Source organism: Podarcis muralis, chromosome 6 (assembly GCF_964188315.1).
Source record: "Podarcis muralis chromosome 6, rPodMur119.hap1.1, whole genome shotgun sequence".
Classification (NCBI taxonomy): Eukaryota; Metazoa; Chordata; class Lepidosauria; order Squamata; family Lacertidae; genus Podarcis; species Podarcis muralis.
Window position 1 is genome coordinate 28038496 of NC_135660.1, and position 13538 is coordinate 28052033.

The window sequence follows — 13538 nt, forward strand, 5'->3', positions numbered from 1 at the left end:
TTCCAAGGGCCTCTTCACACATAACTCGCCTTAGGCTGCAAGTCACTTTGGGGTAACGCGACTAACAAATTTAATAAGTAGCAATAAATTAGGCATGCAGCTTAAAATATGTAGCATGCATACCTAAAAATATAAAATGCAATCCCAACAAACAGACATTTACAAACCCTTGCACTCATAGAGACCCACGGGAAACCAGGATTAGGTGCACGCGGGTGTCTCTCTGTCAAGTGAGGTAACTTAGGAGGCCAGGAGGGCTGAGGTCGTTTCGCCCAACCAACGCAAGGTGTGGAAGACAGTGGCTTGTGCTCGCTGCGGTACAAGATGCCCAGTTCACACTATCACTATCCCCCTTTGCACGGATGCTCTATCCGTTTGAGTTTTGGGGTTTTTTGCTACTATAACAGCGTCGCCCTGCCCACGCCCCACCGCCTACCCAGCAGAGCCCCCCTTCTGGAAGCAGCCTGTATGCTTTTGTCTCTCGCTTCCGCCACCACCACCCCAACCCAACCCACCCTCAGCTTTTCTCTTTCTTTCCCTCATCAAGGCCGCCCACAGGTGTGCGCATCCCACAGGAGACTCTGCACCTCCACGCAGGGACCACCTCCCCCCACCCCGCCTGGAGGGAGGGAGGAAAGCCCACAGGAGACTCTGCACCTCCATGAAGGGACCACCTTCCCCCCACACCCCGCCTGGAGGGAGGGAAGCCGGCCCTCCCCTCCCTTGAGGTAAGGGAAGCGGCACAGCAACGTCTCCAAGGAGCCCGGGCAACAGCGGGGGCTGGACGACTGAGGCGGCGGGTGAGTGAGTCAGGGAGGCCGCCCCGAGGCAAAGGCCGTCTTCCTTCCGGCTCTGCCTTCCCCTCGCCGCCCCGTCCCAATATCTCGCCTTTTCCCGTGTCCGCCCTTCCACACGGACAGAGAGATAAACGGGGGGTTCCCTTCGACCGCCCCCTCCCCACCCTCTTCCCGCGACGACTTACAAATCTTCCCGCGGAGGGTCTGCAGCACTCGCACCTCTTCTTCGCTCCCTTCGCCGGCGGCCATGGCCGGGAGCGGGCTGAGGGGAGGACAGAGCGCCTTCTGCACAGCGCGCGCGGCCGAGGATTGAGGGGGGGGGGTGGGATGGGAGAGGCCAAACGCCTCCCGCACGCGCTACTACCGCTCGCCCAACTGCGCGCGCTGACTGATGAAGCTGTTCCTTCTCCCCCCCTCCCCTTCCCGGTGACAACAGGCGGAGTTGGGGGGGGGGAGAGAGACCCGATTAGCTCAGCCACGCCCACCCACGCTCTTGCCATTGGTTAGCGCGGCTGAAGAGGGGCGGGGAAGGGGGCGCGCGCAGGCGCCCTGACGCCGCCTCGTCCTCTCTGAGGTAAAAAAAAAAATAAGAGAGAGAGCGTTCCTTCTGTGTGGCAGGCGGTTGTGTTGGCTGCTCCGTCGCCGGCCCCGCCCGGCTAGGCGTGACTAAGAGGAAGGCTGGGCCGGTCGGAATCATCATCACCATAACCGTGGCCAAGAACCCAGTTCAGATCTAGGGAGTGCCCTCCTGGTGCACTTTTCGTGTTTGTTTTTGTGTTTGCCGGCCATACGTAGAAGCGTAAGCCTCATTATGAGGAACAGCTTGAAGGAGCTGGTTATGTTTAAAAAATGGAGACGGAGAAGAGATATGATAGCCACCCCCAGATATCTTAAGAGCTGTCACATGGAGGAGGGAGCAAGCTTGTTTTCTCCTCTCTGGAGGGTAGGGCTCGAACCAACGGCTTCAAGTTGCAAGAAAGGAGTTTCTGGCTAAAAATTCGGAAAAACCTTTATGAGCTGTTCAGCCGTGGAACAGACTCCCATGAGATGTGGTGGACTCTCCTTCCTTGGAAGTTTTGAAACACAGTTTGGGTGGCCATCTGTCATGGATGCTTTAGTTGTGATTCCTGCATTGCAGGGGGTTGGACTAGATGACCCTTGGGGTCCCTTCCAACTCTTAAGATTCTATGAACTCCAGCTTCCTAGGAGATGTTCATGGTCACACAGCAGTAAATGTTGTTGCCAGGCTTCAGCCGCTTACCGTTCAAGGTTTCCTCTCAGCATACAAAAAGTAAACAAATCAAAAGCAGACCCTAAGGTAGCCAGTTGAATTTTACCTGGCTGACAGGTGCTTTTAGACCTAGCCAGGGTTTGTTTTAATTATAAAAAACCCAACCCAAACTGATCTATTGATGCAGGTTTAAATGCTTATATTAGAGACAGAGAGTGCATGAGATAGCTCCCTCCCAACACTTGCCCCCCCCCCCCCCAATATATTGATCTTTGCTATTGAGGTCTTTTCCCCAGTCAGTTTGAAAAAGGATTTAAAGAAATGGCCCATACAAAAATTGATCAAGAGATGACAGGTGGCCTGCTTCAAACACAAAAATGGGCTTTGCTTTGGGACGTTTAACTACCATGGGTTACACTGAAATTCAGTTTGGGTTAGAAAACTTGATCCTCAAATCCATTTTTGTGATGCTTTCCAGAGCTCCGGGCTGCTGTTAATCTGACTAGTAGAGCCATAACTTTAGGGTAAACATACCCAACTGCATAATTTTGGTCCCAAGCAAGTTTTTCAATTCCTGGCAGCTCCTGAAACTCAAAACAGAAAATATATGCCAAAGAGTGGTCATATTAGTTTCTGCAAGGAAAAAAAATAAAAAAAATAATAGGTTTATTGTAGCATAAAATAGAGCCCAGTTCATCAGATTTCATGCTGCTAATCTTTAGCTTTGGTAAGACCTGGTTGTTTTATTAAAAAAAATTCTGATGCCAGTGCAGACAAATGGTTGAGAGAAGATTTATCTGCCCTTTTTGTTTGCAAAACCTAGGGATGCAGATGTATGGATTGGGATGAGTCCTGAGGGTCACTTTAAGCCCTCAATCCTGAGGTTCCTGACCCTGACCCAGGCACAAACAGAGCCATGAATGAAAACCCAGCTCTCCAGAATGAAAGTCCAGTTCTTCAGAGGTCAATAGATTCTACTATGAAGGCAGTTGCCCAGGCTACATAATCAGTCTCACTATGATTTCCACCATGTCCAGCCTACACTGCATAAGCCTATGTGTCAAGCTGTAGTTGCAAGCGAAAAACCAGCCAAAATATAGATGACAATATGATTTTTAATTCGGCTTCCTAGTGGCTTGCAATCGGCTATGATAGGAAGATCATAGGAAGATTGTCCAGGAAGATGCTTTAATAAATCTAATGGCTGTTTTGGGTGAGCTGCAAGAGTAGCATATGAATCCAAGTTAATATGGTGTAAGAAGAAACACCACACCACATGTTTTTGAAAGATATATTTTTAGCAGGATAGGAGTAGGAGGATATAAGCAGAAGCTTTCAGAACACTGAGTGCAGATGGATATATAACTGTTAGATGCTGCTGCCTCACAGTAGAAATATAACATTAGCAAGAATAAATTCCATTTCAATGGGATGGGTATAGCTGAAGAACAGGGGCATATTTGGAGCTGTATCAGCAAATTTTGGTATTATATGACTCCTAGAATTCATTCCCTCTATTCAATTCTTAAAGGCAATCTCAAGCTTTCATATTTTACACTACAAAACTACTGCTGTAAGGGCTTTTGTATACTTCATATTTTGGTGGATTTGGTCCCATTGTGGCAGCCATCTGTCTCTAGGAGTACAAAATAAAGATCACTTAACATAGATCACTTATCATAGCCTTGAGCACCTTTGCAGTTCTACTCTACTTAAAACATGAGGGCTGGTAGTGATGCTGGGATCCTACTGCCTGATCCTGTGTATGCTGTACACAAGTAGAAATGCTGATCACAAATCATTTTGGTTAATTTCCTCTGTCACATCACATCTGAAAATCAAAAAGAACATGGGGAAAGAACAGGAGATGGGAATCAGAAAGGGGAAAGCTAATATACATTATACATATAATACATTAAAGCCATATGGTTGATTAAAAGATGGGGGGAAAGGATGGTCGTTCCATTGTTTAGGTTTTGTAAACTACTGTGAGGCTTTTCTTTACATTCAAGCAGTATATAAGTCATACAAATTTTATGAATTAAAAATAAAATAAATGACAAATCTGATGGCATCAGGCAAAACTTTTCTTGGGAGAGAATAACAAAGCAGAAAAACTCCCTTTGGTAGTCACCCACCTGACAGTGGGGAAGAGTTCACTTGCTGATCTTAATGGGCGGGTTCATAAGCCTTTAGCTTGGTGGTTCAGCTTTAAAGGTAAAAACCAACACCTTGAATTGCCCATAGAAACAAATGGAGCCAAAGACACTCTTTCAGTATTAATGACATGAAATTGCAACATAAAGCTGCAGTCAGAAGTCTTGCCCTTTAAGTTTCTGAACATTTTTCAAGGACAGCCCCTATACCACCCAATGCAATAGTGAAGTCTGAATTAGTTAGCAAAGCAGGAGTGACTATGACTAGACCACCTTCTTCCAGAATGGTGCAAAGTTGGCAAGCATTCCAAAGATGGTAAAGATACTTCATGCTGTAGACAATAGCTCAGTCTCTATACGCAGATCTGCATCTAGAAATATGCTGAAGCCATAAACTTGATCCTTAAAAGGGAGTGCTTCCCCATCCAGAATTAGTTGAACACCAACGCCATAGGTGAATCACCCTCCCACAGTACTCTCATCTTGTTTGAACTGAGCTTTGGTTTCTTAGGCCTCTTCCAGATTCCAGCCTATTATTTATTTTAGGCATCCAGTTATCTTATTATTTATTGTTTAGGAGATGAGTATCTCTATGACACTAATTTGCTTTGCAAGATGACAGTATCATGAAGGATTGGTTCCTAAAAGAGCAGGAAAAGTCACAGTGATCACAGTTTAATTCTGAATCAGAGTAGCTGTCTGCAAAGGGAAAAACCAGATGGTTATCCATATTATGTAAAAAGGATGAAACACGGCTTGGATTAATACACTGTGTCATCTGTTATTCATGAAAGTGATTAAGAATAATAGGTGAAACAACATTTACAGTGCAATTCTATGCACATCTACCCAGAACTGAGTATCATTGAGGTTAGTGAGGTTTACTTCCAGGTAAGTGTAGCAACGACTGCAGCCTTAGCAGGTCATTATTAGTACATCTGCATAACATCACAATTATTATAGAACAAGGAAAGCTTGATCGAAGCAAGCATTATGCAGTTTATGTAATTTGGACTATATACAATTTTTAATTGGATAATGTTTGATTACAAATCAGGTTACAGGCAGTATATATAATTTTAATGGAAATCAGGTTCATGCAGAAGAAGTTTTAACAAAACAGTTTTAAGACGTTTTAGAAAACAGCATAGAACAAGGCACACAACTCCTTTCCAGGGAAAGTAGTTGGCAGGTCAAAGTCAAAGTGAATATTCAGAATGGGAGATCTGGGCAAAGCTGCTCTCATACTAAATTTATAAATTATTGTATTATTCCTTGCTGTATCTTTACAAAACCTCTACATCTCTTTCATATGAATATATATGCTTTGTGTGGGTTGAGGCTGCTTTGGTTAAATAAATTATTTTTAAAAATATTAATAATTAAATTTATATTCTACCCTTCCTCCCACAGGAGCCCAGGGTGACAAAAACAGAAATGCTAAAACAAGTAAAACATCTCAGAACAATTCCAATGCTGATGCAGACTGACCTTCCCAAAGAGGTTTGCCAGTTACCAACATTGCTATTGTTTATTTTTGAAACATTTTTTTAAATTTCCCAGGTATTTCAACTGATCCAATAAGAGCAAATCAGTTTTAATCTGCTCATTTGATCTGTGTGGATAGTGTCATTATATCATTTAGTTACTAGGTGGCACTGTAATTAATTCTGTCTGGGTGGAGGCAGACGTTTCCTGTGTCTGTCTCTCTTAAGCAAGAAGAGAACTATCAAGTTCCAGCTTCCAGATTGGTGTGGCCTATGAGCTTCATGGGACGTGGGTGGTGCTGTGGTCTAAACCACTGAGCCTAGGGCTTGCCGATTGGAAGGTCGGCGGTTCAAATCCCTGCGACGGGGTGAGCTCCTGTTGCTCGGTCCCAGCTCCTGTCAACCTAGCAGTTCAAAAGCACGTCAAAGTGCAAGTAGATAAATAGGTATCGCTCTGGCAGGAAGGTAAACGGTGTTTCTGTGTGCTGCTCTGGTTTCAGTGTTCGGTTGCACCAGAAGCGGCTTAGTCATGCTGGCCACATGACCCAGAAAAACTGTCTGCGGACAAACGTTGGCTCCCTCAGCCAGTAAAGCGAGATGAGCATCGCAACTCCAGAGTCATTCGCGACTGGACTTAACTGTCAGGGGTCCTTTACCTTTACCTTTTTATGAGCTTCATAGGATGTTATCATTCTTTTTATGTTTATTGAATAGATTTTATGTTGTGCCGTGCCCTGGAGTCTAATATAATGAAGGGTGGTATATAAACACAATAAATACATAACAAATAGATTTAATATCAAAAATAATGAAACTTAAAATGGTCTGTAACTATGGTGAAATCACTCACTTATTATTTATCCCTCTTAAACATCAGCTTGCAGCTGGTCCTGAATCTTTCAGGTTCACATCCATCCTTAGTTTCTCTGTGATCTATACTGACCAGCCTGATTCAGTTTCCTTTCTTTAAGGTGGTGCCATGCTGCTGCCCTCTAGTCAGCAGTGTTGCTGTTTAGTGCATAGGGTAACTGCAAGGCCAGAACCTCATGGTTGCACCAGTGGGAACTTTGGATTGACTGCCATTGTGCCATGCTGCAGCCATTCTTGCCACCCCACTATGCATGCATTGCCCTAGTAAGCAGCTGCAGATCTGCCTCCTTCTCCCCCAGTCTCTCATGCCCGCTCCCATCTCTGGTAACAGAAGAAAATAGGCCATAATTTGTGATATGTAGAAAGGTGAAGCATCATTTGAGTGAATAGGCTGAGGACCATCAATTTATGCCATTTAAATTCAGCACAAGATGATCTTACTGCATTAGTACAACTGCCACTAAATGGTCTCTGCAACCATTTTTCTTACTGAGCAATTTTTAGTTGTATTTTATTAATTAGCCAACTGTCAGAAGATCAGAAACAGCTGCTATCCTATGACACCATGTACTGCTCCTCCTCTGCAGTATCTGTCCCGTTCTTCAAAATGTCAGATGTCTTTAAAAATAAGTTAATAGCTTTCACGAGAACAGAGGGAATCCGATTGCCACATTTGTTCTCAATGGAACGGTTTCTTTTAAAAATAATTGTTCCTGTGCAGAGATAAGCAGGAAGACTTGTCACACGTTTACAAATCATGTACATGTGTTTAAGGTAGGGATGCTTAATAGTTGTCTTTGGTTATTTTGTACTACCATATAGATCATATGTAGCTTTCCTCCAGTTTTTGCACTAATTTGAATTTTGCATTATAGTTCTCAGCTAAAGAAAAGAACACCAACATCTGTATTCAAAATTCTTTAGGATAAAATATGTACAAAATCCAGTATTTTCATATTCTAAGGAAAAAAGATAGTGAATTTTTGTGTGGTTTTTTAAAATATGCAGATTGATGCAGATACAGAGTAGAACAAACTTATGAATGAACACATGAAAAACTGACACAGATCAGAAATAAATTTGTTTGTCCATCCCTAATTTAAGGTAAAAAGGGTAAAGGGACTCCTGACCGTTAGGTTCAGTCGTGGATGACTCTGGGGTTGCGGCGCTCATCTCGCTTTACTGGCCAAGGGAGCCGGCGTACAGCTTCCAGGTCATGTGGCCAGCATGACTAAGCCACGTCTGGCGAACCAGACCAGCGCACGGAAACGCTGTTTACCTTCCCGCTGGAGCAGTGCCTATTTGCACTTTTTTTGGTGTGCTTTTGAACTGCTAGGTTGGGAGGAGCAGGGACCGAGCAACGGGAGCTCACCCCGTCACAGGGATTCGAACCACAGACTTTCTGATCGGCAAGCCCTAGGCTCAGTGGTTTAGACCACAGCGCCACCCATATCCCTAGTTTAAGGTACACTAATATTATTGCAGGCTGTTAGGACACATAGACTGCCTATATTAATCCTCAGGTCTAAATGAAGATTGGTGAAATATTTTTAATGTCAACTGGCAATTATTTTTCCTCCTTTTTTATTTTGCAGGGGAAGGGAGGATAGATGAGTGCTTCCCGATCACGGAAATGTTCACCTCTACAGCTGCAATCTTTAGTCCACTTACCTGGGAGTAAACCCCATAGGACTTATTTCTCCGATTAGATGTGGCTTAGATTGCCCTGCAAAGCATTCTTAAAACTGCTACATGCTTTGACCACTAAGGTCAAAATAGACTTAAACCACTTTAGCCTCCTCTGGCATGCACTCTCAGTTTTTGGTGAGAAATATGCTGTGTCTTTTCAGTGTTTTACTTTGCCTCAGACCTCCCTCCCCAAAGTTCCTGCAGAGGCGTATGATGTCTAAAGCACCATTGTGTTGATTTTGTCAAGTCAGTTTCAATTACTGATCCTGAGAATGAGGATAATGTAGTTTCAGGTGTGCAGCCTACAACACATTCTCTCAATCCATGCCTGCCCCAGTTGGCTTTGAAGGAGATGGGGGAGAGCTGGAACCTTTCTGCTCTCACCAGCATCCTTATGGGACTCAATAGCACCACCTGCTGCTAGAAAACAATAACACGTCCAACACAGCCACAAAATGGCTTTGTGGGTTTTTGGTGAGGTGAGGTCAAACACAGGCTGCAAGTTACCTTCTCCTGCCTTAGGAAACGAGTACCATAGGGACCAACTCCCTGGGGCCCTGAGTGTCCAAGCATCCACAATATTCCCTATGAAGGGTTGGGCACCCACAAATTTTGGTGTCGGGGCCATTCACGTTGCATGGCACCCATGGCCCTGGGCACCCATGGTCACAGGGCCAAGCTGGCACTCCTGCGCTGCACCCTTAAATACTTTTGTGTTCTCTGCTGTTGAAGTCAACATTGTTTTTAACATTTCCACCCATCTTTCCTGAGCTAAACAATGTTTGCCTATTTTGGTGTGCGAATGTGCAAGGACTGGGGTATTTGGGGGGAAGTTTGGTTGGGAGTTTTTGCTGTTGTTACTGATATTAACTGATATTACTGGTATTAACTTTTTCTATCTTTATTTTTATGTGGAAATTGTTCAGTTTGGTTATGTAGTTTTTAAGGTGTTTTATTTATTTTTATGACTACTTTGCTATATTTATAATTATGTAAATCTTTTCATATTGTAAACCGCCTTGAGCATTGTTTTAACTGTGGAAATGCGGCATACAAATAAAATGATATGTTTATTTAAACAGAATTCATCTTCCCTTAACCTATGTCCATCTGATTATCTACCCTTCCTTTATTCCAGGAATTGGGAACCCCCGGATGGCTGGAGTAGATGGAAGTTGGAGTTCAACATCTGGAGGACCACAGGTTCCTCATCTCTCGTTTGTTTATTTGTTCAGTAAGGCTGTAACCTTATTTCTGGCATTTGTGATGAGAGCATTTGATGGGCAATGCTGCTGGCCCCCAGGTCAGCAATCAGCCATGTTTAGGGGTCCCAGGAGTTCATCGTTGGTCTCTATTTATATGGCGGGAAAGCAGTAGTGATGCCACTCTCAATGTCTCCATTTTGATGCCATCTGCCTGGTACAGAGACTAATAGACATTAGATTTCAAACATTATGCCCACTATGTGTGATGCTCCCATGCAAAACCTGGTAGTGTTTTCCAAGGTAAGGTTCATACCCATTATTGTAGCAGGGTTGGATGGATGTAGGTGTGACTCTCTTAAACCCAATTAGTAGGGGTTAATCTAAACCCCTAATTTTTAACAGGGACACTTTTCGGCTTAGATGTACTGGCGCTAGCACAGGGGTAGAGGCACAGGAAATGTGTGGTTTTTTTTAACTTCCTTTCCCTCAGTATGAACAGCCACAAAAGCTTTCTCAGAACCCTTCTTGATGTACCTCAGCTGCTGACATTGATCTTTCTCTTGTTCTGGGTGTGACTGGCTTTTGTAATAATCAGAGGGCTCTGCCAAAGGTGAGCTCCACACCATATATTAAAAGCACTTTTATATCACTTTAAGCCAGACATAGGCAAACTTGGCCCTCCAGATGTTTTGGGACTACAACTCCCATCATCCCTAGCTAACAGGACCAGTGGTCAGGGATGATGGGAACTGTAGACCCAAAACATCTGGAGGGCCGAGTTTGCCTATGCCTGCTTTAAGCAGTCGTTGCTTCCCCCAAAGAATCCTGGGAACAAGAGTTTATTTATCACAGATCTACAGTTTCCAGCACCCCTTTGCTGTTCACACTACTGGAGAGGAATTTAAAGGCCCCTTTGCCACGATCTGCACTTTGGGGGAAATGACTAATATGTATTTGGAATTCCTGGGGGATCAGAAGCTATGCTGGAGGAGACCATACAGAATGTTCCTGGAGGCTGGATTTGGCTGTCTACCTGGCTATCCGCGCTCCAACCCTAAACCTACTCTAAACATTTCCCATTAAAACCACCTTATGTTCCACCCACCCATATTTATCAAGTTTTCAGCAGACATCCTACACTCACTCTGACGCTCTGCCTCAGATACAGTAGCACTGTCCTTACACAGCCATCCAAATGATTAAATGAGTCGTCTTATGCATATTCAGTAGTCACCATTTGGTTAGCATTAATTTTTTTTCCAAATATTTGGAATTAAAAGATTGTTTTATCACACCAATAGGTGTGTGAAGTTTTCATATTAAATTAGCATATACAAATTAATAAGGGATAAGGCACTTTCAAATCACTTTCTCCATATTAAATCACTAGCTTGATTCCAGTTCCTTCAGATTGACCAGTTTGAGGATAACTGGCTAAGTATGTTCTGCAAAGAAGGATAAAATAATTATTGGGGGAGGGGGGAGAAGACACACACACACAATAAATACGGGTTATTTTAATGAAAGAAACCTATTATCATCAGCATCAATCTTGCAAAAAATAAACTGGATTCTTTTCATAGTTCTGAACACCAGATTTTAATAGTTTTTTAAACAAAAATACAGAGACCATTATGTAGCAAACCACTGTCCTTAACAATATGTAACATCATTCCTACCTTGTTTTAATTCTAGTTTGTCAGTAATACTTTACTCATTATTTTTACATAATTCCAATAATTATAAACACAATGCTGCCATCTTAAAACTGCTTTTCTATAAATTGTAGAGAACATACAGAATTACAAAGTTATTGTGTTTTATCAAAATATACAAAGCCCTCAAACATAACAGAAGCTATTATTTCCCATATTAATTGCACAATTATAGAAAATTATAAAATTATCACTATGTATAAATATTACACATTATTGGCTTTGGTTTAGAATCATTCGCATACATGTCATTTGAGAAAATGTCATAATTTACTTATTTGAAATACCTCATGAAAATTATATTTCCTAATTGCAACCGTCTCAAACCAAAGCAGCTGTAGAACAACCCAGGGCACAATTAACTTCCTTCAATACTGGTTTCAGTTGTGTGAAATAGTTACTTCCTGTGTATTGTCCCCTAAAACAAGCAGGTAAGTGTATTAGTAGCTCTCTATGCTTGGTGGAGCTGAGAATCTAAATACTAATATACAAGGTCAGTGTCAGGTGTGGTATAATGGATATTCTTTAGAACATTCCTGTTCTATGAAATGTAGACTATAAGGTTGTATCACTAAGCAGATTGTGCCATTGCACAAGGAGTTTTCCTATATCCTCCACCACACACACCCCTAAATCTGTTCTAGGTTTCCCTCCAACCCTCCAGAGATTTTGGAGCAGCATGGGGCACATATAGCTGTGGGGAACCCCTTAGCACTAGTGTTAATGCTTAAAGGTAAAGGACCCCGTAGTTGCATACAGTCCTGTGGGCTTCTACTGTCTGAGAATCTGAAATGTATTTATTTCCCTTTTTGTATCCCTACAGGACAATCCTAAAGCTGGCCAGAAGCCAGTGCAGGGGTTGTTGGAAGCTGAGTAAGTGCCACTCTGCTTTCAGAGTTGCCTGCTAGCAGGTGGTACGTATGCTCCTAAAGGCCACCCATATGCCTAGGCAAAATGCTATGGGTGTGGATGACCTGTCAGCAGTGTGGGGGGGGGGAAGAGTGTAGGGGGAAACAGAATGTTTCAGGGGTGTGTCAAGGGTACCTCTTTACCCTAGCCCAGGCATGGCCAAACTTGGCCCTCCAGCTGTTTTGGGACTACAATTCCCATCATCCCTGACCACTGGTCCTGTTAGCTAGAGATGACGGGAGTTGTAATCCCAAAACAGCTGGAGGGCCCAATTTGGCCATGCCTGCCCTAGCCTGTGGCACCTGAGACATGTGTTTTCAAGGCCCATCCTATTCCTGTGATTGCAATCTGTTTTAACTTTTTAATTTTAAATTGTTGTAACCTGCTGGTGAAGGATGGGTAATAAATTTGATGATGATAAGGATATGTTTGCAGAGGCTGTGGAGGTCCTAAGCCCCCTCATTTCCCTGGCATGTCCTTGAAAAGGAGCCAAAACTACACCAGCCCTGGTGCTGACATAGCAATTTCCCTCCATTAGCATCAATGGGGAGGAATAGCAATTAAGAATGGAATAATAAAAAGAGAGAATAAACATTGCTAGCCCCAGCATGGTCACAGCTAGCTGGCTGGGCTTCAGATATGGCTATACCCCAGAATCTCTTCACCACCATAGGATTGTTCTCTTAAAGGTCTGTCGTTTTTTGTCCTGACATAATATATTTCATAAAATTCTTGTCTTCCTGAATATTTCTCTTGAGACCTTGGCTCCTTTTTATTTATTTCCCTGTCGACCCTATTATTAATTTGTAGCCCTAGAGGCCTTACCAGTGATTGTGAGGAAAACACAACCCATCTCCCCCTAACAAGATATTTCTACTATTCTTAAGATAGCTTACCCTCCCCTTCATATTACCTAATATGCAGTGCCATCAAGCCTGATCAAATTAAATAAAAGTGCATAACTAATGGAAAAGACCAAATATTTTCTTAATAGGATGGATGTTAATTGTCTGCTGAAGAATCTTCCAAGACTTGTTCCCTCTGTTTCTAAAGTTCTGAGGCAAATACTGATCCTTTCGTAGCCTATTTGGCCCCATCCATGCCAAGAGGGAGGTATCAGCATGAATAGGGGAGCTCCAAGGTTTGCAGAAGTACAAAACAAAGCAGAATTAGAGGGGGAAACCAAAACAGCCAGTTGAGGAATTGAGTGCACTCAGTGGCCATGGAATGTTAAATGACAATTATAACACCATAAACTGGGTGGTAGCAGAAATGGAATATGGTATCTTAGAGGAGGACATCTGATTGAACTCTAAGCAGGAAAACATTTTGTTGCAGGGTTTTTGCCAGGTCAATGGGGAAGAAAGGAATAGCTGTATATAGGAGATGTGCATGGATTTTCACATGAAAGTTATGGACTGACTGCTGTTGTATACACACCTGGTCAGGGATGAGAGTGGGAGGGAGGGAAGAGGGTTC

The 13538-nt window shown here is 43.2% G+C and overlaps 1 protein-coding gene and 1 long non-coding RNA gene across 4 annotated transcripts in view; one reads left to right on the plus strand and one right to left on the minus strand.

Moving 5' to 3' along the window:
• RASA2 (RAS p21 protein activator 2) overlaps positions 1-1230 on the minus strand; it is a 46719-nt gene extending 45489 nt beyond the window's left edge. For 2 of the 3 annotated variants that reach the window (XM_028731176.2, XM_028731175.2), the window contains exon 1: positions 983-1229. In XM_028731176.2, the coding sequence (XP_028587009.2) occupies positions 983-1046 (64 nt within the window). In that variant the 5' untranslated portion in view covers positions 1047-1229. Of the gene's footprint in view, positions 1-982 lie in introns of all 3 variants that reach the window. The other variant, XM_077929898.1, reaches the window with a different exon arrangement.
• Positions 701-13472, plus strand: LOC114597831 (uncharacterized). The gene is made up of 3 exons (XR_003706900.2): positions 701-800; positions 5598-5687; positions 9369-13472. It is a non-coding gene; the product is annotated as an uncharacterized LOC114597831 (long non-coding RNA).
• Positions 13473-13538: the final 66 nt, after the last annotated feature.